General features: G+C 48.0%; 1 protein-coding gene across 2 annotated transcripts in view; it reads left to right on the top strand.

Annotated features, from left to right (window-relative positions):
- Positions 1-24,272, top strand: part of HK1 (hexokinase 1) — a 42,716-nt gene that overhangs the window by 8,207 nt on the left and 10,237 nt on the right. For both annotated transcript variants that reach the window (XM_086752218.1, XM_086752219.1), the window contains exons 2-12: positions 5,281-5,443; positions 9,954-10,102; positions 14,987-15,106; positions 17,552-17,647; positions 18,891-18,990; positions 19,082-19,265; positions 19,486-19,641; positions 21,448-21,681; positions 23,130-23,434; positions 23,770-23,918; positions 24,021-24,140. In XM_086752218.1, the coding sequence (XP_086608344.1) occupies positions 5,281-5,443; positions 9,954-10,102; positions 14,987-15,106; positions 17,552-17,647; positions 18,891-18,990; positions 19,082-19,265; positions 19,486-19,641; positions 21,448-21,681; positions 23,130-23,434; positions 23,770-23,918; positions 24,021-24,140 (1,776 nt within the window). The remainder of the gene's footprint in view (positions 1-5,280; positions 5,444-9,953; positions 10,103-14,986; positions 15,107-17,551; positions 17,648-18,890; positions 18,991-19,081; positions 19,266-19,485; positions 19,642-21,447; positions 21,682-23,129; positions 23,435-23,769; positions 23,919-24,020; positions 24,141-24,272) is intronic.

The following is a 24,272-nucleotide window of genomic DNA, read 5'->3' on the forward strand; positions in this document are numbered from 1 at the left end:
GCTTTTTTTTTTTCTGCCCGGCAGTTCTCGCGAGGAGCTGAAGTGCGGCTTGCAGCTTTCTGCACCTTCTGGCCCCCCACGTACATTGCTCCTCCTTTTCCCTAGGCCCCTCATTTTCCTTTTCCTGGAGGATTTGCACGTCCTGCCGCCGGCGCCAGGCGTGCATGCCTGGGTAAGGCCTCCTATGTCTCACCGTGCCTGTTATATTTAGAAAGTGGAGATAAGCCCAAGGGTTGCGCTGGGGAGCAGCAGAAGGGCTGCGTGGGAAAGGCACAGTGGCAGCATGCGGGCACAGGGGGAAAACTGCGGTGTTCCCAGGGATTATTTATTGCAGGCACCATGAGGCTGCTATTGTCTTGACAGCATGCGAAAGCGTTTGGCCGGGGAGCTGTAAAGCATTCGTATGGGTCCAGCCTGGTTTTGTCTGATCTTACAGATCAGTCTGGTTTGAGGTTTTTTTGCCGGTGGGCTTCGCTCCCTGGTACCCCGTAGGGTCAAAGCGGCTTTTTGCTCCATGTCGGCACGCTGCTTATGGGAATATGTGCCTGCATGGCTTCATTTCTGGTCCCTCCCTCTCCCCTCTGCTTCCGGAAGAGTGACACTTGCTGCTGGTACATGTTTGCGACCCACCAAGGCGTTGCCCCCACTTGCTGCTCTGCCCCGTGGGGCTCCTGGCCGCGGCACCTGCTCCTCTGCGTCGCTGGTCCGTGGCTGCGATGGGCTGGGCATCTGGTGGCAGAGGTGGCGGGTGACCTTGAGGATGCTGCTGTGGGTCACGGGAGGGGGTGTGAAAGGGTTAAAGGTACCTGCAAGGTGAATTGGGAATGGGTTTGTTACAGGGGTCTCCACTGCTTTGAGGCTGAAGGTCCTCCTTCCCCTGTGACCCCGTTTCCTCCTCTTTTTTTGGGTTCCCATCCCTGCGTGTGGCACTAATCCTGCCTTTCTATGGTGGGATTCCTGCCGAGGGGCAGGGATTTGGCTTCAGGCCCTGAGGATACCCTGGGTCTAGGAACTGGTGTGTGCTGCTTCCATACTGGTTTTGCCGGATTTTAAGCACTCCCTTAAGTTTTGGAGTCTTTTTTTTTTTTTTTTCCCCCACTTTGCAGTTTTTGGAATGTTTTTCGGGATGAGTGGTGTCGAGCGGGAGGAACAGGCAGGGTGGATGTGGAGTGGCGAAGACGTGGGTGGTTCATCACGCCCTGTCAGCCCCACGGCCCGGCATTTTCCCGTGAAACCACGCGTACGTGCGCTCGCACGTGACCCTACTGCGCAGAAGCAAGCTGGTGATGTGCGGTGCCCTGTACCTTATGGCATGTGGTTTTAATCCAACCAGGATAAATTATCCAGATATTTATTGAAAACATCTGCTCCCTGAGCATTTGTGATCCTCCAGGAGTAGCAGCTTGAGCTCAGCATCCTCACTGTGGCAGAGGACTTTGCACAGCCCCAACTGAGGCCTCGATTTCTCCAAAAGCCTGACTCCTGTTCCCAGGGGCGCGGGTACCGCAGAGCAGGGCTGGCTGGCATCTGCGCGCAGGGGAGCTTTTGTAAAACTGCTTGGTTTCCAGCAGGTTTGTACCTGCGGTGGCTGGCCCCAGCAAAGGGAGCCTCTAGGTGTTGCCTGGTTTCTGTCTGTCAGGGGAACAATACCTTTGTGTCGTATTACCTGAACGAGAGAAGAAAGAAAAAAAGATCTTATAATCCAGGAGTGACGTTTAAATGCCATTTAACCTTGAGGAGAATGTGATGGAATGGGGTGTAAAATGCAGCAACTGGCATCAAAGAAAAACCCTGTAGCAGTGACCTGCCAGTGTAAGGGCTTTTTAGGAACTGATCTGATAAATCATAAGTAAGCACAAACAGTTTCAGGGATGTCTAAACTACTTGCTTTAACACGCCGTGGCTCCTGACAAATCTTCCTGATGCTGAAAGGAGCACGGAGTACGATTAGCTCTGCAGAAAAAATGTTCATGTGCCGAAGGATTTTCGTGCAAAGGCTGTGTGAGTAAAACAGGTACTAATGATTTCTGAAATTCTTGTGGGAGTGCTCTCTTCTTGGATACCATCGATTGTTGTCAGTGTCCTGGGAATGAGGCATGCATTTAAGGAAGGGCCCTTAGTGCTGCCTGTTTCATTATCTGCTTAAAATTATTCACAGCTTCCCCTGGAGGCTGCTGCGACGGCTGGGTTTGCAGAAACTTCTTTTCCCCCAAGTACAAAAAGTCTTTCTTGTGTGACCAAAAAAAAAATATTACGTGCATAAGGTTCAGATTATGAAATCCTATTTTTAAAAAAATTGCTCACAGATTCTGTCTGTCTGGCTGGTTGTTCTTTTTTTTTTATTTTATTTTTTAAGGAAAAAAGTGATTGAGCTCTTGCAGGGCTCCCTTAGTGGCCCTTTGGGAAGATGCCCTTGCTGGGGGCTCTCTCTGAGATGGCAGCTAGGCAAAGGAATATTTTCTGCTCTTTGCCCCCACAGCCCCCTACCTGAAGTTGCTCTTGCTCTCCGCCATCCCTCAGGAAGGACTGGAACCCATCTCCCACGGCCACGGGAGCCCCAGCAGGGCTGTGGGGTCCGGCTGGGTGCCACCAGCATCTCCCCATCTCTGTCCCTGCCGGCCCCTCCGCTGCTTCCCTTCGGATAAGGCCGAGTTCTGCTTTCTGATCGGCTTTTATTGCAGGCGGAGCAGGGAGTTATTAAACTCTCCATCCCATAATCCAGCCTCCAGCTCTGTGCCCCCCTCTCAGTTATTTATGGCTATTTGCTGAGGGTTGTCCCTCGGAGGGCTGCTTGTGCTGCCAGCGCAGGAGAGCCGCCGCTTTTTCCCGTCCAGCCGCGCTGCCAAAATGACTAACCCTTTTACTGCCTGGGGGAAAAAAAATCTGGGTTTTGGTTTTTTTTTTTTTTTTTTGGAAACTGTAGCACACAGGAGTGATTTTTATTTCAAATGGAGGTTTAGTCCCCATCTCCCCCTCCCTCCCCGCCCTGTGAGTCTCAGCGGTGAAGATGGCCTCGACACGACATGACGCAACGCGATGGACCGCGATGCAATGCGAGGCGATGCTCCCCGCACGCAGGAGGGTCCAGCCCAATTATGTAAGGGCGCTGACGGAGCTCATTGTTTTTTTTTTTTTTCATGGGAGGAAAAAGAGCCCTCCCTCCTGTTTTCCCTCACTGCTGAGGGCAGCATTGGGGCAGAGGTGGAGAGAATGGGTTTGTCTGGTCCTGACTGTGCAAACACAAAAACCTGTGTTCACAAGAGGGCTTTTGGTGGGGGGGGGAATCCTTCAGCCCTCTTTTTGGGAGGAGGATACGGCAGTGGGGCTTTGTAGAGGGGTGTTTTAGTTGCACAGTGGCGTCTGACTGTGTGAATGATGTGTTAGTGTCGCTTTCACAGGGAGATTTGGGGAACTGGGCCTCTGAGCGGCAGCGTGGGCTGCTGAAAGCTCAGCCGTAATAAAAGAAAAATTCTCTTTAAAAGGGAATAACCTCATGCTCTGATATCGTGGCTTGACACTCTGCTAAAAAAAAAGAAAAATAAAATCTATGATAAGGTTTGCTGTGGAGGAGAGACCCTCCTGCTCAGCCTCTGCCAGCCTCTGCACAGCATTTGGGGCTGCAGAGGGGGTGCATCCCATCCAGGTTCTTGTTCTTGGAGTGAGATGACACCAGCGGCTGGCTGCGGTTGTCACTGTGAGGGGGCTGTCACCCCCTCAGCACAGGACACAGCTGGGATGTGGGGATGCTGTCCTGGGGTCTTGCGTTGGGCCCCCGTTGTGGAGAACCTGGGCTCAGCTCTTCGTCCGCTGTTTAGCCCTGCGGTTCAGGATCGGGCTGGGTAGGTGCTCCCGGCAGCGCCGTCCGTGCCTGGCTGCGTGAATGCTTGGTCACGGTGAAGGAGGGCGTCTGGGTTGGGGAGATACGCTATCGCCAGTGCAGATCTCAACTACTGCAGCAGAAGCGCTGCAGAAGCCATTAAATTGGCACTGGTTTTACAGTCAGTTTAAGGTTTAATTACATTTTGATTGTCTGCGTTTCCTTCACAAATGACATTATTCATCGCTTCCTGTGTCAAAGTCCCCGGTACACTGAGCACTTGCATACGGACCGTTTACATGGGGTGTTTTATTGTGGCGCTGCTCCTGTTAGGACATCGTGCCAGCTGAGGGATGAGTTGCTCTCAAGGCTTCTGGAGAAGCAATGAGACGCAGGTGGCCTTGGCACAGAGGTGGGCTGTGGTTTAAAGTGAAGTGACTTTTCCAGTTTTGCGGAGGACGGAAAACATGGGTAGGGTTTTATTTTCTTGGTCCTGCTAAGCTGGAAGCAAAAGTGATCCCAAAGGTGTGGCTTCGGTCTGAGCTGTTTGCAGAACCAAATTTCCAGGGCAGATAATGAAACAAGGCAAGAATAGACTGGCAGCTGAGGTAAAAGGGATGGGATGTGTGTGTGTTTAGCAAGAACCCCCCTAGGCCATGATGTATTTTTGAGGCATCAAAGCATCTCTCACTCTTCCTGATGCTGAAGATGAATGTAATATTATGGAAAGCAATGCCATTGGAAAACTGGAACCACCTCCTTTTTCCAGGGAGGTTAAGTAAGTTCCTGCCTTGGGAAGCCACAAGGTAGAAGTCAACAACTTTTAATTTGATGTTTTATCTTGCGGAGGAAGATACTACCTGGCTGCAGCCAAGTTCTGCCTCTCCTGACCCTCTGGCTGTGATAGCTTTGGAGAGGGATAGGAAAAGTGGTCTGCTACCCAGAAATGGTTTCTCAGCCTGGGATGTAGCCTCGAAACCGCTGTGGCAAGTCCTTCACAATGAAAGGCTTTAAATACAAGGCACCTCTGTGGACTGCAGTGACACCCACATCACCCGAGCTGAGACAAGGTGCTGTAAGAGGGACTTTCAACTTCAACTGTTCGGCCCACGGGACAGTCAGGAGAACTGAGAAGTGGGGTGAGGGTTGGAGATAGTGGTACGAGGCTGTGGGCGAACTGTTTTGTGTGGAGAAGAGGAGGCAGAGTGATGTGGGACTGAGTCTTGCCTTGGGAAGGCGGTAGGATGGAGTGGGCCTTCAGCTCATGTAGATCCTAACACTTGCACATTTTCCTGGATTCTGAGTCAAAAGACGAGGCACAAAGAGTGTGGCTGAGTTGTCAGCTTGGCCAGAGCCCCGGGGCCAAGCTGGGGCTATACTTGCAATTAAAGAGAGGTAGAGCCCTGCTTGGGCACCTCAGGACAGTCTTTCACTCCTTGGTGACGTTTGTCTTTTTTCCCCAGATTGATAAATATCTTTACGCCATGCGGCTCTCCGACGAAACGCTGATAGACATTATGGCTCGCTTCAGGAGAGAGATGAAGAACGGCCTCTCCAGAGATTTTAACCCAACGGCTACAGTGAAGATGCTTCCTACATTTGTGAGGTCCATTCCTGACGGTTCAGGTGAGGAGCTGAGTATTGGTTTTCTGTCTTGAACATGACGTACTTCATGGGAAACCTGTTATAAATACACCAATGCGCTACCAAGAACAAGAGCAATTTGCTTTCTGGCGAGTCCAGACAATATTTTGAAGACAGCCTCCCCTCTGTGTGCAGGTCTGTTCCCACAGATGCTGGAGGATTTTGCGATTCCTGTGTCAATCCCACTTTGATGCCAACAGCAGAGCCCTTCCTAGCAATCAGTCCACTAACAGTCATAGATGTATGCTGAGATTTGTCTGCAAACAATCAGTACTTCACACAGGAAGAATTTTGATTTATGCAGTTGACACTGATGTGATCTAGAGTTTTAACAAATACAGTGGCTTTTTGTCTCTTGCTGTTTGACTCAACAACTCTTCTCCTCCTAATTTTTTCCCCAGTGGAAGTGTGAACCCTTATATGCTGAATTTGAGTTTCCTGGCTTTCATTTTGCGTTTTGTAGGGACCTCTTGCCGGCTGTCTTAGGGCAAATTCACAGAACTTGAGGAGGCTGCAGCGTGTGGCTCCAAAGCTGCTGCTCTGATGTACTGAGCTTTTTCCATCCAGGTTATTTTCTGAGCTCACTGTACCTGATTAAAGTGGCACAAAGAGCCATCAGAAACCAAAAAGATGTTGTGTTGGTATTTGAGACCAAAACTGCCTCTATTACTTATTTTAGTGTTAATAAAAAAAAACCCCACTATGCATAGAGTATGTATTTATAAACGGTATAGAATAGTGTTTATTATTTAGTGGTAACGCTGGATTTCCTTCTCATGCAGCATGAATTGGTTAACTGTATTTCAGTGCCTACCACAAATTATGTCCTTGTGTGCAGTTGCAAGACCTGCATAACACAGTTACCTGTTTTGACACTTTTTTTTTGAGTTAAGATCAAGAATTTGTTGGGTGAAGGAACACAGAGCCTGATGCTTTGTGTTACTTGGTGCTGTCTGGCGGGTGGAAATCATTGAAAGTTCTGCTTTGCTGCTGCTTTCTGCCACCTTAAGCTTTTTAATTGAAATGTGATTCTCTGTTTAAAAAAAAAAAAAAACCACCAAAGGGAGAACAAGCTTGAATCCCATGTTTGCCTTAATTTAGCGCTGCTGGCTGTTATGTTGAAATGTTGTGTTGAAATTTGCAGCCTGTTGAGAAAGGCAGAAGCTGCCACACACAGCTGGGTCACGGGCAGGGGCTTGCTCCAAGGAGTTGAGGGCTTTTGCCTGAAATCTCAGCATTTTTATCAACTCTGAAATCTTCATTTTTTCCTTCATGTGTGTTTGATTTCAGTTGAGTTGTACAAGTCTCCTGTCCCCTGCTCTGTCAGGCACTGCAGGCTGGCAAATCTGAGCTGCTTACCGTGAGTCAAATAATTTTGTGAATTGTTCCATGGCACGAGCTGGGGAGACTTTGAGGTGCAGTACAGCAGAGGGAAAAAGGGGATCTGTGCCCAGCCAGGAGGTTCTCTCCCAGCAGGAGAGATTGCTGAATGCTGCTGGGACCGAGCACGAGCCAGCGCGGCGGGTAGCCCGGGTCCAAGCGTATGCATGTCTCTGCGTCAAGGCATTAATTTCAGATCACGTATTACACACCTTCTTAAAAAAGCAACCTTCTGTGTTGTGCACGGGGCGCTCAGTTCTTGATCCGGTGCCCACTTGGCTCCCGCTGGCCTCTCTGGGACAGGCAGTATTACAGTTACAGCCAGTTTCTGTATAACACAGTAATAACCTGTATATACACGTTGCCAGTGTCTCTTTGGGTAGCTGTTAGAAATGCAGGCAAATCCCTTCCGCTATTTGCCCAGAAAAAGGCATGTTCTGACCCCAGGTATGAGCAATATTTGCCGTGGATCAGTGTCACGGCATTTCTTTCCCTGACTCACCTGCATGTGCCTGCCACGTCTGGTACGGATGCGGCCAGGGCAGGCACGAAGCCTCCTTCCCTCTTCCCCCAAAACTCTCACGGGTGCCTGCGTGTTGCTGTGCCCCCAAAGCGTGGGTTCGGCACCCGGCCGACGGCAATTTCTGCCTTCAGCTGTCCCTCCGTAACAGCCAGAGGCTGAAAGCCTGCCCTTTTCTCTGGCCTGTCTCTAATTACTGCCTGGTAAGCTCTTTCCTCTGGGTCTGATTATTATTATGAGAGCTGACTGTTCAGAAAAATACTGCTGTTTAGTTTCAGATCTGTGCTTGTGTACTTTATTAACAAGGAGCTTTTCAGTGGTAATTTTTGAGACTCTGGAGTCGTTGGTGTTCGCTGTTTTTTTTTTTTTTTTCTTCATTCAGAGTTGTTTAATTTATGAAAGCCACAAAGTTTTTTCTCCAGAGTGCCCAGAACGGTATCTCAAGCTGATTCAAAATGCTTTCAAAGGATCTTCCTAAATTAGTTTACAGTAGATTTGATTGCACCTTGGTGTTATAAGGCATAGATGATGCTACTTGGGTTTAATTCCTAAAGTACACGGAAACAAAAATTGCTACTTTGCATACAGAAAGCTTTACGCTCTAGGTCAGAGTTAATTTTTCTTTTTAACTGGAAAGGATAATTCTTAATAAATTTTACCTTGTTATGAGCTTGATGGTGTTGGAAATCAAACACGCTAATCTGTTAATTTACTGCCAGGGAAGACATTTCTGAAGTGGGTATTTGTTTGAGGTACATACTAAGGTGCGTTTAGGCTTGAAAAAGGGCCATCTGGTCCAGTGTTGACTTTGCCATTATTTATTGGAGGTAATGTCTTGCATTCGACAAATGGTACTCGTACGATAAAGCTTATTTGGGTATTTGGCTTAATGAGATACTTGTGGTGTAAATGTTTGACTTCTGGTCTCATTGCGGTATGAAGGGGGTTACGAGTTACTCGATTTGTTACGCTGAACCTGATAAAGGGAACTGCATCTACGGTTGGGATAAGCTCACGTTTTAAGTGACGTTCGTACTGGAGCCAAGCGGTGTTTAAAGCCACGCTGTTCAGAAACAGGTAGGGAAGTGCTGCAAGATCTGTATTTTGGCAAACTGAGTTTGCCAGAATGAGTCTTCTCCGTGTCTTAAGCAGCAAGACGGAAAAAGTTGCACTGCGATGCAGTAAAATTAGGAGGATGGATAGGAGTTCTGGGCTCCAGCTGTCATTTTGCTATGTTTTTCTGTATGCATACCTGGTATTTTGGTGGCAGCGCTGAGGTCAGAAGGCTCTGAGAGCTGAGTTGAAGTTTGAGGTAACACATCAAAAGGTACTGGTTTTCCCAACTGCTACAAGTCTTTGCACACTGAATTTAGGTAGAAATGGAAAAAACGTGATGTTGGGAACGGCCTTCCCAAAGCCATGGTTTAAAGTTGGAAGGCAGAATGAAAAGAGGCCGAAGAGCGCTGCAGGGTGGGACTGGCAATACACGTCAGTGGTGCAGGATGCTGGGGAGGCAGCTCGTCCCGCCGTGGCGTGGGGTGCTTCTGACATACAGAAAAGCCCAAATCGATGCAGAAACCGGGATGAGAAAGTGCCGGGCGCCTCTGCTTCACTGCCTTCCGAGCAGCCTCGGTTAGCCCGGGGATGCCGTGCGCAGACGCGGGTGCTTGCAAAGAGCCTCACGATCGCGTCTTTGTTTGCTCCCTCTTTGATAAGGTGAGATAGCAGAAGCGGTTCAGTCAAATATATTTGCCTTGCTCTCCAGGGAGTGCTGGAAGTGTCATTCCTCAAATAGCCAGACCATGCATCTCTGTTGCCTGAATTACACCCTCCTGTCTGTGGAGGTGGGGGGGGCAGGTAGAGGATTTGGCCTCAGGCATTTGAAATCCAAATCCCTCTCCAGGACAGAGGGAGATGGAGGTATCCTAACTATTGCCCTGGTTCCTGGGGAGGTATTTAGGAGCTCTGTGCAAGGAATCACAAGTTCCGAGTAACTCTTGCATCAGTGCGGGGCCACTCCGTGATTTTTTTGGACTATTGTTCCTGACTTGTGTTACCTGACTGCAGTTCGCAGTGAATCTCTGCTTCTGGGCCTGAAGTAAGTGGTTCCTGCTTTAACTATATCTGTAATTTGTTGATTTTGGAGTAGTGCACAATCCAGCCACTGTTTGCTAGTCATTTGCCAAAATAACACAGGTTCACTTACAGCAAAATTCTGCTCACGAGTGGTCTGGCATCCCTTCATTTTACGGTCTCTGTTTTCAACATCTTTTTGGCTTTCTCCTGACATCTTTGCTCTGTGAGCTTCCTCCTGAGATCTGGATATAGTCTGCCCACTGTTAGTCCCTTCTTTTTGGATCAACACTCATTGCAGTTGCCTGGGGATCAATCATGGTCGGTGTTGCCGTCGCACCAACTTCATGTTAAATTGTAGGGAATCGGGTTGATGCTACGTGTGGATGCCGTGCAGCTGGAACTTCCTTGCCATAGGCACTGGGCATTTGCCTATGCGTTACGCTTAATAGAGCCTGATGTTTCCCAGGTTTGTGCTGCGTACAGTTTTTAATCACTTGTGTCTTGTTTTCCACATAGAGAAAGGAGATTTCATTGCACTGGATCTTGGCGGTTCTTATTTCCGAATTCTGCGGGTGAAGGTATCACATGAAAAAAAGCAGACGGTACAAATGGAGAGCGAAATTTATAATACACCTGAAGATATCATGCACGGCAGCGGGACGCGGGTAAGCACCTCTTCTTTGGGACACCTCTCTAAAGATTAGTGGCTTTCACACCGCCGTTTTAGAAAAACACTCCTGTCAATGACCTTAGCATCTTAACAGTTGCACCTACGGCATGCGCGGACTCGACTACAGGTCTTTGTTGATACTGAAAATATAAATAGGCAGTAGTTAGTGGATGTTAATAGCAATTAGTAAGTAGTAGTTAGTTGTTAGAGCATGCATGGGTGCTGTAAATCTGCTGTCATTGTGTGGGAGACTTTTGGCTGAGTTAAGGAAAAAAAAACGGCCTGGAAGTAAAAATTCCGACTTTTATAGTAAACTTACTTTGCACAGGTAGGAGTAGAGAGGAGGAAGACAATTTAGTCTTTGTAAGCAATAAGCACGGCCAACCCTGCAATGGTAATGTTAGATGAGGGATAGAAATACCCATGACAGCCACAGATCTGCCCTGGCAGCCTGAGCAACTCAGCATTCGTGAGGAGTAGAAGTACATCGGAAAAATTACAAGGAGCTGATAGAAAGTTTTGGCACAACCTCAGCTTAATTTTTGCTGGATAAATGATAGGATTTTTAATCTCCTGTGTTCCAAGAGTAGAAAAAGTTTGGATCCATTTACTTGGATTTGAAATTGGTGCTTTGGAAGAGTTTGTTTTCTTTTTAACATCAGGAAGTGGATTACAATGACTATTTTACTGACAGATTTGTCTCTGTGTCAGTGCAAGACAAAACAGGTAATTTTCATTGTTGGAAACAGCAAGATTTTTTACACTTTTTACTAGAATAAGGTGCTATTTAGGAGTATAAGAGCCTTGCAGGAAACTTATATCTTGTTTCAGAGGCGTAAACAAAAGAAGAAAAAGAGAAAAATTATGCAAACAGCATTTCTACCCTTAATGTATTTTCTGTAGCCACATTAATGCCCTTAATGTATGCTTCTCATAACTGCTGCTGCCTTCTTACGCAATAGTGACTGTGAGATGGCAATCCTGGCTTGTAAGTAGCACTGACAGAAGCGTTGCTGTGACATCTGAACCGCAGCAATAAAATACCTTTAATGTAAAGACTTCCTAACGTTATTACTTTGTATCTGGCCAAAAGGCCATGCAGCGGCTTCTGAGGGAGCGGTTTTGGAGGGGGGCTCAGCTAAGCTGCCTGTTGCTGGTGGAGGTCGAGTGGGAGGTCGCTTGTCTGTCAAAGGATGTCGGAGCTGGAGACGTACAAACATCAGGGCTGCGCGGGCACCCAGGGGACAAGCGTCTGTCCCGGGGAGGCAAGGCAGGCTGACTTCGGGTGAGGCTTGATGGAGACGTGACAAGGGTGGTAAGGAGAAGCCGGGAAGGCAGACAACAGGTCTGCATTCCTTCCAGGGCTTTGTTGTGTTTACATTTTAATTTGTAAATATCTGAAGGCTGTTTTACTGTCGGGAACTGGCAGCGCGGAGCTCAGGCTGATAGGCTTTGTCATGGCTTTTAAACTGAAAAGAGGCGAGCAAGGCTTCCACTGACCCTGGGGGAACAGTTGTGCCCAATATTTAAGTACCAGAGAAAGAAGAGATCTGGAAGCACCATTAGAATTGCATCCAGGTTCGAAGTTGTCGCATGACGATATCCAGCCAGGAGTAAAACACTTGCTGTGAGACTCCATGGGGAAGCATGGTGGATGCCTGGGAGACGTGCTGGCAGGTGATGATTTGGTGCTTGCGACTGATGCGTAGGGTTGAGGTTCTCCGAAATCTCCGAGCCAGATTAGTGGAATACTTGAACTGAACTGCCCGTGCAGGGTAGGCTACTAAGATGTTTTTCAGCAAGCTGTGTCATTGACTTCAATGAGTTATACTCCTAAAGCCTAATACATAATCAGCTTATTGAAGGGATTGTGATTTATGGCTTCATGCCTCACTAGCGTGGTTCATTTTGATATTTTCTACTTCATTGCATTCAAACTTCTATTTTTGCCCATCTGTCAGGCACGGGCTGACAGCTTTGCCAGTCGGAGACAGTTTCCTATGAAAGTCAAGGGCAAAACTCTCATTGACTTCAGCAGTGTAATAGCAGGTCTAAAATTTGTAAGAAGCCTGTCTTCCATATCAACTCAATGAATGGGAGTGTGCCTGATGCTTGATTTTGGCATTGCTTTTTGTGTTCTGCCGCCTCTGGAGGTAGGTTATGGATTCGTGGCTGTTCTCCCGATCTGAAGCTGACGTTTCCTTGCTCCTTAAATCTTCCCCATTCAGGGGCTTGAGCCTGAGCTCAGATCTCCAGTCGCTTGCCAAAGTCCTCTGGCTGCCAGCCACATGCATCCTTGTGGAGACTTTCTGGAGCCCAACCTGAGCAGGCAACTTCATGGCCAGAGGAAGTAATGAGGCCTGATATCGTATTGCTCAGCGTCTCCTGGTTGTATCGCTTCAGATCTATAAGGGTGTAAAACCCGACTGGTCCTTTCCTCTTGGCTGTGGCATTCGCTCTGTCTCTTTGACATTAAATATTGGGCTCACGCTGTTCCCTACCGCACACCTGTGTGTGGATGGAAGTTTGGCTTTTTCCTCAATCTGCCTGCCCTACTTTAAGGAAATCCACAGGAAGTTTGTAATGTTGCCTCTACTGTCCTGTCAGAGTTATTTGGCGTTTGTAAGGTTTCGATGTTGATATGGGCACAGGCACATGCAGATGCTTCCTTGAGTCTCCTTAGGAAAAATCTTACGACCATCATTGGTAGCAAAATTAATAAATGCTTCTCTCTTTTCTCCTTTTGAGCAGTGCCTTCCCCCTGCGCTTTATTAAAAACAGTAGCACAGCCAGACTGTGACGCTGCTACTGTAGGGTCAAGAAGGTGGCTAATAGTTAACCGTGTTTGCCCGCGCGGGTTACGCTTGCGCGCCCGGCTGCAAGCCCCGGAGCCCTAATGATTCTCGGCGCCTTGCTGGCAGCAAGCGTCGGTGTTAACTCACAGAGGCGAGCTTCGGCAGGCCGTGCCAGGGCTGCGCGGGCAAACACCAGCACGTGCGTAGATGTTCCGGAGCGCATCGGGAATGCCCAGGGATCTTTTGCAGTCGGACTTACAGAATGGGTCCCATCTCTCCTCTATGAGATTGTGGTTCATTGCATGAGAGGGATTTTTACAGGAACAGCCACAGTCAATATTTCTGCTTCCTGCTCTCCGAATTCCTGAGGGGTTTGAGCTTGGCCCCAGGTTATTGTTTGTAATCTTGGGAGCAGCTGAAAGTTTAGTAGGATTGAGTATTTAGCAAGATACTTTCAGATGGAAAGCGTATTAAAAACGTACGCTCCTGGTATTTCTGCGACCCTCCTGGAGAAGCTGTCATATTTTATTCCTTAACTACGGTTCTTCTTTTCATAACTCCTTTTCCTCTCTCCCTCATCTGGAAGTAGGTTTACAGAAGCGCGGTGGCGTCCGTTGCTTTCCCATGCCGTTTCGCCACGTGCGCTCAGTGAAACGTCCTTGATTTGCCCAGGACAATGAATTGGTGACGTTTTCCCTGGGAAACTACTGTACTTCTGCTTAATCAAATCTGACCTAATTGTAGGAATGGGATTAAGGTGTCCCGTTAATTTGTAATGTCACACACACCGCTTCTCGACCTGCTTCAAATGGCAAAAATATTCCTCTTCGTTTTTTGTAATTGCTGCAGGCTGTCTAGTACTTTCCCATCTCTCCGAGATGCCATACATTGTTCTTAATAAAGCTGCACAGGCTAATTGCAACCAACAAATATCTTTTTGTGCTCCCTCCCAATTATCCCCAGTCTTCTGGGCAGTTTTCCTGGCCTTGTCGCATTAATGCTGTAGATGGGTGGGGGAGGAGGGTTTGGGGTGTGTGTTTTTTTGGTTGTTTTTTTTTTTTTCTTTCCAGAGAGTTAAAATGTGAAGCACAGTTATCTTCTGGGGCAGGCACTGACTTGTCCGTAGTTTGACGTCCATTTGTGGTACGGATCAGTTCAAGGCGTGTCTGGCTTTTTGGTGTTGGTAGATACAAAAGTGTGTTTTTTGTCGTTTCAATTGCTAGGGCTTGATTTCCGCTTTGAGCGTCGCGATCGACCTGAGGGGCTTTCCAAATAGCTCGGTGTGAGAGACATTCCTTGCCTTCCTGCCCACATGCTGTCTGGCTCCTGGCCTGGCTGGCGGGGACGCATGGTGCTATCGTCACAGGGTGCCATCGAGGCATCCGGGTGGAACTGGTACCCACAAGCCTGGTGCAGGCTGCCCGCATAGATCAGCATTTTTAAAAATGCAGGAAATGTTCCTGTTTTGGGTTGTTTCTCAGAGCATGTGAAATATTTGAGTGAATCCCCTGGGTTTCCTTTTTGTTTGTTTGCTGTGTGCTTTAGGAATAGATTTGAGAGATTATGTCTTTCTGGGTGGCTCCTGCGAAGTGCTCGGTTCTCTGCTGTCAGCAGCGCTTCAGTGAAGCAGAGGTTATCTTCTCTGCATCCCTGTAAAAGTGCTCAGCCTCCTGTGGGACCGGCCTCCTGTGGGACCGGATCCCCAATGTTCTTTTGAGATGCTCCTTCCTGGTATTGAAAGGTTAAAAGAATATTTGTGCCCTTATGAAATGTTAAGTGGAAGGGTTATGGCAGGCTTGAGAGCCTTGTTTCAGGAAAAGCGCTTTTATATGGATGTAAAAGATGCCATGCGGAATTAGATGTGTAAAAGGACAATGTATTTCATAATTTATTAATTATGAAAGTGTTAATATACACCGCCTGAGAGTTTTCATCGCTATGTCGTTTATATATCTTCAAAAGTTTGGAGCAGATATTTTCCCCTTTCCCCTCACCCAGTACAGTTTTCATATGCAATTGAAATATTTTCTCCCCAAAACTGTATTTCTGATTGTGATGGTTTTATGCTCTTTATTTTCTTATAGCTTTTTGATCATGTTGCTGAGTGCCTAGGAGATTTTATGGAGAAACAACAAATCAAAGACAAGAAACTACCAGTCGGGTTTACGTTTTCTTTCCCGTGTCGACAATCCAAGCTAGATGAGGTAAGAAGATTTCACCATTTTCTTAATACGCGCGAGAGCTACCGTGTTATTAAAGCCCTGCTGTGAAAGCAGTATCCCAGACAGGTCTCATTTTCAGGATAAATGAGGGTTACGCTGCACTGTCGGACTTCATGTTTGTGTTTATGCTTCTGTCTGAAAGAGCTGGTTAACAGATGACGAAGAGGCATCTGATGTTTCGCACTGCCTCTGCGTGAGCAGCTCGCTATTACGGTTTACCCTGTAAACACGGCGGTGGTTTTTCCTGCCTCCCATGCAGCCCTTTTCACCTCTCCATGGGGTGTAACTGGGAAGGACCCATCCCAGCAGGATTTGCTTAGATTTTGCTGAACTTTGCAAGCGCCCGCACCAATGGGGATCAGGATCTCCCTCCCTGAGCGGTGGTGCTGAGCCACACCACTGGCATCCAGCATTAGATGAAGTGACCGAGGAGATCCCCATGACAAGGATGCTATGATGTTTTCCATCTTTTGCTCATTATATCCCAAATGACTCAGCAGCCTCCTGCTACAGCGTTGCTATGGCAATGGCGTAGCAGATTAATGCAGGAAAGTTAAATCCGCACAAAACATGAAGAGGGTGCGCTGGGAAAGCATGACCTGCTTTTCGAGCTCGTGGGTCTCTAGGTTTGCCTGGTGCAACAGCTGCCCAGATGTTGGTGCTGAGGAAGGCTGAGTGAGGCAGTTTTTTACTACATTTCATACTTCTTCAGCAACGCTGAGAGCTGAAACCAAGGGTGCTTACTAACTTAGGGCCTGAATGTAGTTACGAGCGGAGAGCTGCCTTTTCCTGCATTAGTCACGAAGAGACGAGTTGATTTTGGTGCAGCTCTCCAATCTGGCTGCGGTGCATGGGTAAGGCTCAGGCTCCTGACCGCAGCAGAGTCACGCTGGGGATGTGGTTGTGAAGCTGAGTTGCCCTTGAGAAAATTTGTTTAGCTGCATGATGAAAGACGCTTGTTTGCAGGCTGGTTTGCTCAAACAAGCTGGGATGAAATCATCTTTGTGTGGGGAAGGAGCAGGCAGGGAGCATGTGGATGGGTTAGGGACATGTGTGGAGACTTGGAGATGAGCAGTGGAAGAGTGGAGGAGGATAGTAAGGGATGGCGGAGGGTGTCTCTTAATTAAAAAAAAACCCATGCAAAAAATAAGACTCTGAGAGGTTTTTTTTTTTTTCATATTTTGAGTGTTTGAAAAAATAGGGTTTTCTGGATTCTGTGGGCCAAATTTGTTCCTGGATTGCTGCTTCTGTGAGGCTGTCCTTGCCCAGTTGCTGGTTTCTTGTGCTTGGTGAGCAGAAGGAGGCCGGGTGGTCCTTGGTTTCTCCAAGGGTAGCAAGGTGGCACTGCATGGCACCATCACTGGTGAAGCGAAAAATCCTCCCAGTGCAGCAGCCAGTCAGCTGAGAGGAGCTACTTTTGCCAGTGTGGTTTGACCAGTTTCCTGAATGATAAAAGCTGCTTGGTCGTAGGAGAATACCAGAATACCTCCTGGTCTGGAAAGAGCTTCCCTGAGCCCTCTGTACCCTGTGGCTCTCCCAGTTGGGAGGGCGAACGTGCTCAAGACACACAGTTGATCTTTCAGCTGAGATGTGGGCAAACCTACACCTGGGCAATGGCTGCTTGAGCCTATTGGCTTCAGCTTTTCTGGTTTTTAGTTTCTTGTGATAGCTATGAATGTTGTGGTGAGTATGAAAAGCTGAGCTGATTTGAATTGTCTTTCCTGTTGACTGCTGTCAGTGCTCTTTTATTTCTTTTATTATTATTTACTTATATACCGAATGCTCTGAACCAGCTAGGTATTATCTAAATAGAAAAAAATCAGATGTAGTCAGTACCTTGGGGGATTTGCAGGCTCTTCATGACAGTTTGCAGGCAAGGAGTTCAGTACCAGCATTTCCTTTCCATACATTGCTACATTTCCAGTGTTTCCATTTGCCTCAACCCATAAAACACAACCCCGCAGTGAAACGAGCCCGGACAGTGGGGACTCCGGGCAGCAAATGTGCAGCAGTCTAATCCTGGCTGCGGCCGAGCCCGGGACATACAAACATCACATCCCTTCTCTTTAGTCAGTCCTGCGCAGTCAGCTTTTTCTGAAAGCAGTCAATTTCCATGGCCCAAAAGGATTAAATGGTTTTCCAAGAAAAGCTGTCGAGGAGTAACAGGGAGAAGAGTGAGCTGAAAATACAAAATGCAAACAGACCATTTTCTGGCAAGGGGAGGGGAAAACAATTTCCCATCTTTCAGCTTACTGAAATGAGAATCAAAGGGTGCCAGTTGTCTCAGGTTGCGTTGTTAGATCATATAAGAATAGAGACCTGAAGGGGCATTTGAAATATAACATCCTGTTTTTAAGGAAAAAAAAAAAAAATCAATTTGTGTTGTATGGTGGCATCCTGTTGAATATTGCTCTCTTGTTTTGTCAGGGTATTCTGATAACCTGGACGAAGCGCTTCAAAGCAAGCGGAGTGGAGGGAGCGGATGTTGTGAAGCTGCTCAACAGGGCCATCAAGAAACGTGGGGTAAATTGGACTTCATTCTGCTTTTAACTCTGTGTCACAGCAAAGCGGCCTTTCTTTGTGAGGGACCACCCCTCACGTCACGGACTTGAGCCTGTGATCTGAGTGACAGTGCCGCTCTGCTTTCTTGCGTGAAGATGTGTGGTTTTGCCGCTTGCTGGGAAAAGGGAGCAATGTTATAGTTGCTGTGTGGAAGCTGTAATTTTTTTTCCTCATAGCACAGAAGTGAATTACTGTCTTGTGGTTCTCCAGAAACGGAGAAAGTGCTGTGTCAATGCCATGGCTTTTCAGCCATACCAACGCATCGTGTTCCTGAGAAACTGTCTCCTGGTCAGGGCTCAGCTGGGTTGTGCAGCTGCCTTGCTTGGGAGCAGGAGAGGAGCAGAGCAGAAGAGGGGGATGTCAGGCTCAGTGAGCTGCATTGCTCCCTGCGGTTTCTCACTGCTGATTTTACAGAGGGTGAAGGTGACCAGTTTGCTGATTTAAACAAATAAAAAGGCACTGAGCGTGAGATGGAATGAATTTGGGTTTGTGTAACGCTTGCAGCCAGGTGATGTGTTGATTACACAGCATCCAAATTCATCGGAAACTGGGCAGTATTTGCTCTGTTTGGGCAGTTGTGGGCTCTTAAGCAAACCTGAGTTTTACTGTCACTGAACAGCATTACTGTAGTCAGTTCCTATCGTCAGACTTGGTATCAGGTAGAACAACACACTGAAGAAGCTGGAAGGGAATGAGTGCATTCATTTGGATACCTTATTTAATTGCATTATTTGCTTATATTTTTATATTAAAATCTTCACTTGAAATAAAACTCCTAAATGTTTTAAGTGAATTCTGTGAGAAATACATAACTTGGGAATATTTTCTAGATAGACTCCTCAAGCAACTGCATCAAATGACTCTGTGATGTTGAACTGCAGAGTTCCTCCCTCCCTCATGTGTAGCCCTTTTCTTTCCTGCCTAAGGGAGTTTATGTGAGAGCACGTCTTCGCTCTCTGGAATTACACTACTGCTGTTTTATTGTTTGCCTGGTGCATTAGTCTGCTCTTGTTGTCGTCTTGGATACGTGGGATAGGGAACTGGCAGACGGAATAGGTGATACATAAGAAGATGTGGTATTCAGACAAGTTATTTATCTCCTGTTCCTTGTGAAGTTACTTGATATAAGCAAACCCACGATAAACAGAAGGAATGTTTTCCAGAGAAGCCATATGGTCCAAGTAACGTTTTGTTCCTCCATCAGGACTATGATGCAGATATCATGGCTGTTGTGAACGACACCGTCGGGACGATGATGACCTGCGGTTTTGACGACCAGCGTTGCGAAGTTGGCTTGATCATTGGTAACGCACAGTGCTGCTGCAGCATGCACATGGCTTTTCTCCCTTTGCCTGGCCTCTTTGGTTAGCACCTTCTGATGTCCTTTCCCTAAAGGCACCGGCACCAACGCCTGTTACATGGAGGAGATGCGGCACATCGACCTGGTGGAAGGGGACGAGGGCAGGATGTGCATTAACACAGAGTGGGGGGCCTTTGGAGATGACGGCTCGCTAGAAGACATCAGGACCGAGTTCGATCGAGAGATTGACCGTGGATCGCTTAATCCTGGGAAGCAGCTGTGAGTGAGGCAGTTATTTTTGTGAGCTTTGCTTCTTTTGTTTTCCGCTCCGTGCTTCCTTTTCCACTTGTGTTATGAATTCAGCCGTTCAAGAAAGCTCAGCTTTGCCCATGGTGAGGCAAACCACAGGCCGGGCTGGGCGGTGCCCTGGCACAGCTGGGCTCTGCCTCCTGGTCTTGCCCGTGGATGGATGGGTGACTGCTGCTGTCCTCTCCTGCAGGTTTGAGAAGATGGTCAGCGGGATGTACATGGGGGAGCTGGTGAGGCTCATCCTGGTGAAGATGGCCAAGGAGGGGCTGCTTTTTGAGGGGAGAATCACCCCTGAGCTGCTCACCAAAGGGAAGTTTGAGACGAAGCACGTTTCTGCCATAGAAAAGTGAGTACCTATCGCTTTTCACCCCCTGGGTTTCACAGTGATTCTGGATGTTAATTTTCCAGCATCTCTTGTTGCAATGCAGATGTGCTGCATTGCGGGTGGCTGCCATGCTCCAGTGCAGGTGCAGAGCTGGCATGTGGGAACTCCCAGCAGGCAGCCAGTGCCATCCTCCCCAAGATTTTTCCCTTTTTCTTGTGTTGAGAGGAACTGCGAAAGCCTCCCAGTCTGTGCAGCTACCCAGGGTACGCGCTCCTCGCAAAAACTCAGAGGTTGCTACCCTGCAGCTAAACACGGGAGTGAACTGGCTTAGTGCCTCCCAGCAAATACTTGCGTTGCTCCTTGCTGTATCCACGGGGTCGCTGGGCAGAAGGAAAACAAGCGTGACAAGGCAGAGCATTCAGTCTCGTAGGCAGTGCCGGGTGCTACGTGGCGACCTCTGAGCTATGCGCCAGTTGGTTTCTTACGGTGTCATCACCCCTTTGGTCAGTACTTACCGGCTCTTCCCCCGACGTTTTTAAAATTCACATCACTGGGATAGTTTGTGCCATAGGCGCTGGGCCGGCTTTTCTTTTCAAAGCGCAGCTGATTTTGGTGTGTGTGTATAGAGGCACTGCTGTTGATTGCGAGCGCGACGCCGAGGGAGCAACCAGTAACTTCTATGATGCCTGTTGTCCCCTGGCCCGCTTCACTCCTGTCCCTGCAGACCGTCTTATCGGAACAGCTTTCCATTAAATGTGTGTGCTCATTCATCTTAACCACAGAGGTCCACGTGATGGACCAATGGAATGTCGAACAAAAATGAGAAAAATGCAGTTATTGGGAAATTCAGTGATTAAGAGCAAAATTTGCCCTGAAATCCCACTTCACTCACTAAAAAGCACTTTGGTTATAAGTAGGGAGCACAGCCCCGTGCAGCTTCAAATTTCCAGCTCGTGCTAGCAAGATGCAAGAGTCCTTAAAAAGATGTATGGAGTGCAGTTAGTGATGACAAGATATACTCCTTGTGTTTTTGTCTGGGAAATGACCGAGCTGGACGTGGATCACTTTTGCCAGAAACTTTGCTTTCAGGCTGGGTGCTGATGTGGGAAAACGCAGCAACAAGAGGCAGAAATTCAGTGAGGCTGTAAAAGTCTGAAAAGAGACACATTAGGATGAGATCACTTAGGCAACCCTCGCTCAGGGTTTTGTTTTTCACACTGGGCTTAATTTATGAGTGAGCAAGTGTGGGATTAGGTGTACGCTCAGGCCTGAATTGTGGGGCTGGTGCTTCCTGCTCCAGAAAGGAGAAGCTGTTTGAAGTCCAAAGCATCAGGGTGATGCTGCGGCTCTGCGGGACGGGGCTGGTCCCGGTCCCGTGCTTCGTGCTTTCGAAGCTTGCTCGGTACAAGATGGCCTGACCATCTGGCACAACGAAAATGTGTTGTGTGTTGGAGAGATGATTGTTTGACAGGTTTCCAGTGACAGAATGTACCAGTTGCCTTGTGGGAAAGGCACCTGAAGGAAGCCAGGCTCTTGGGTACATATGGCAGCACTCTTGCCCACAGAGCGGCTGCTGTAGTACCTGGAGTTGCGTGTTTTGTAGGTGGCATGTTTGCACCAGGCTTTAAATGAAAGCTGTTTCTATCCATGAATTAATGCACATTTATAGCATTTTATTTCAAGCCTCATGGAGCTTCCCAGTCCGAATTTCTAAGAAACTTTATTTCTAGCCCCTTTCTCAAACCCCAGGCAGGGACACCCATGGTGGGATGCACCTCTGTCCTGCACTTTGTGGCTCCCCAACTCTTTACTGCTCTCTCTTTGTAGGAGCAAAGAAGGTTTGAACAAAGCCAAAGAAATTTTAACCCGCCTGGGAGTGGAGCCGTCCCACGAGGACTGCATCGCCGTCCAGCACGTCTGCACCATTGTGTCCTTCCGCTCGGCCAACCTGGTAGCCTCCACGCTGGGTGCCATCCTCAACCAGCTGCGGGATAACAAAGGGGTCGGCCGCCTCCGGACCACCGTGGGGGTCGATGGCTCCCTCTACAAAATGCATCCGCAGTGAGTCGAGTCCCTCCGCCTCTTCGCCTGCCATGGCCTCTGGTTTGCAAAGGGTCGAGCTTGTAACCCCAAGGCATCACCCAGGCACGCAATTTGGGTGTGAGACGAGGCACCCAAAACGTGGGCATGGGGGTTTGGTCTGAGATGGGAAGCTCTGTGGAAAGGAGAGGAGCCTTTAACTGAAGAAGTAAGATGAGATTTTAAAAAAAACCAACAAAACCACAAAGAAATGAACTGAAACTCTTGAGTCACTGGATGCTGCAGTATTGGTGAAAACTATAGCAGTTTGAGTACATGCCTTAAGGGATCTCAGTAGACCTCTTGGAAGGAGCTTTGAGGAGACATGCTTTAGTGCACCATGATCTCAATTTTTAATTAATCTCCATTTTGAAAATAACTGTGTTGAAGCCTATTTTTTTCAGTCTTTTCTGAAGATATATTTGGAAACGAGGGGAAAAAAATCGGTGCTTACAATTCCACCTTTTAAAAACTGGCTTTGTCATGTTTTTCCCCATCCTGAAAGTTACATTTTTAATCAAACAGCTGTTTAGATTTACGTAGACATCAGAGAGTAAGTTGAGCTCTTCTGCTCTGTACCTGGTCCTGGTAACATGGTTCGGTGTGAGTCTTAGTGTCAAGAACAGCTCCAGAAGCTGCAGAGCAGCACCTGCACAAGGGTTTCCAAGTTCAGAGTGAAGAAATGGAAGAAACAGGCAGTGTGCAGGTGTGGTTTATGCACACGTGGTAAAAGGCTTTTGTTTAGTAAATAATAACTGGTGATAACAAGTCAGTTTCCAGTCTCGGCTGCAGGATTTAACTGTGGGTACCAAAGGGGAGCAGAGGCGCAGCGTATGGGACGTGCCTTGGCCTTGGAGCTGACTAGGAGGGCTGAGTGTCATTTATGAGGAAACTCTTGAGAGGATAAATATGTTTAATGTTTCATTTTCAGTTTTTCTTTATTTTGTTGAAAAAAAAAAATCCTTAGTTAAAGAAAAATATGAAATTTTGGCAAACAAATTTCCAGGAATGCTATTTTGACAGCTTTTCCAGGTGGGCAGGTCTAGGGTATGTTAAGATAATGTACATGGCTAACTTTTGTTTCTGAACTGTTTTGGTTCCTCACACCACTTAAACCAGTGAGTTCAGGACAGCTGATGACCCCCGGGGAGGGGATTGGAGCAGATTTGGAGCCAGGGGCTTTCTCCCATCTAGGGTCAGATTCAGGGGATGAGAATTCAGGGGATGTTCCGCCCGGCTTTTTGCTGGCTTTTTATAGGAATTCAGGAGAAAATAGGCTGTAGGGAAGAAAAACTACATTTCCCCTGGCAGTTTGCCTACTTGGGAGGCTCCCTGATCCCCTCACGGTCAGTCTGTGTTGGCAGCATAGATTTTGGGGGCAGTGAGGGAGGCAACGCAGACGGTGGGCTTGCAGCCTTCCCTCCCCACAGGTATGCCCGGCGCTTGCACAAAACCACCCGGCGCTTGGTGCCCGACTCAGAAGTGCGGTTCCTGCTGTCGGAGAGTGGCAGCGGGAAGGGAGCGGCGATGGTGACAGCGGTGGCGTACCGGCTGTCGGAACAGCACCGGCTCATCGATGAGACGCTGGCCGAGTTCAAGCTCACCCACGAGCAGCTGCTGCAGGTGAAGAAGAGGATGAGGGCGGAGATGGAAGCGGGGCTGAAGAAGAAGACTCATGAGACTGCCAAAGTGAAAATGCTGCCCACCTTCGTCCGCAGCACGCCGGATGGGACAGGTAGAGGCATGCCCTCCCTGGTGCGAGGGCACCGGTTTGGCTGTGGGGTTCCCAAAATGGGCTCCCAGAGATGGGATTTGGGTTTGGTGGAGAATGAGCAGATCTGGTGCTGTGAAAGAGGGGCCTCCTGAGCTGTGCAAAGGAGAAAATCTCAGCCTCGGGCAGGGCAGCCTCCACTGCCCTTGTGCCGGTTGCTGGCAGCCCGGCCGCGTGTCCTCGCCCCAGGGTGCAAGCAAGCCAAGGCCTGTGAGGGAGAAAACCGCAGCTGAGCTCATAACCCAAACCCATCCATTTTGCTTGCGGTTCTTTAAATACACTCGCATACTCTTTTACAGAGAACGGAGACTTTCTGGCACTTGACCTGGGAGGGACAAACTTTAGAGTTTTGCTGGTGAAAATCCGCAGCGGTAAAAGGAGAACGGTTGAGATGCACAACAAGATCTATGCCATTCCTATAGAGGTGATGCAGGGAACAGGAGAAGAGGTGAGTCTTTGTGTTTCTATTTGCAGCACTGCTACTTTTTAAATACCTTCTTACGAGCGTGTAACACGTACGAGTTCAAATGCATGACTTTTCTCTTTAAAGCTGTTTGATCACATCGTTGCCTGCATTTCTGACTTCCTGGATTATATGGGGATAAAAGGCGCACGTCTTCCTCTTGGCTTCACGTTTTCCTTCCCTTGCAAGCAGACCAGCCTGGATGCTGTAAGTCCCTCAGTATCTTTTGAATCTGCTTTTATATAGTTTCATAGTTTCCTGTCTACTTAGCACTTTTTTGAAGACAGACATATTTTCTGTCACACTTTTTTTATTTTCTGTCATGCTTTTTTTTTTTTT

The sequence above is a fragment of the Chlamydotis macqueenii genome, chromosome 7, assembly GCF_036417535.1.
Source record: "Chlamydotis macqueenii isolate bChlMac1 chromosome 7, bChlMac1.mat, whole genome shotgun sequence".
NCBI classification, from domain to species: Eukaryota; Metazoa; Chordata; class Aves; order Otidiformes; family Otididae; genus Chlamydotis; species Chlamydotis macqueenii.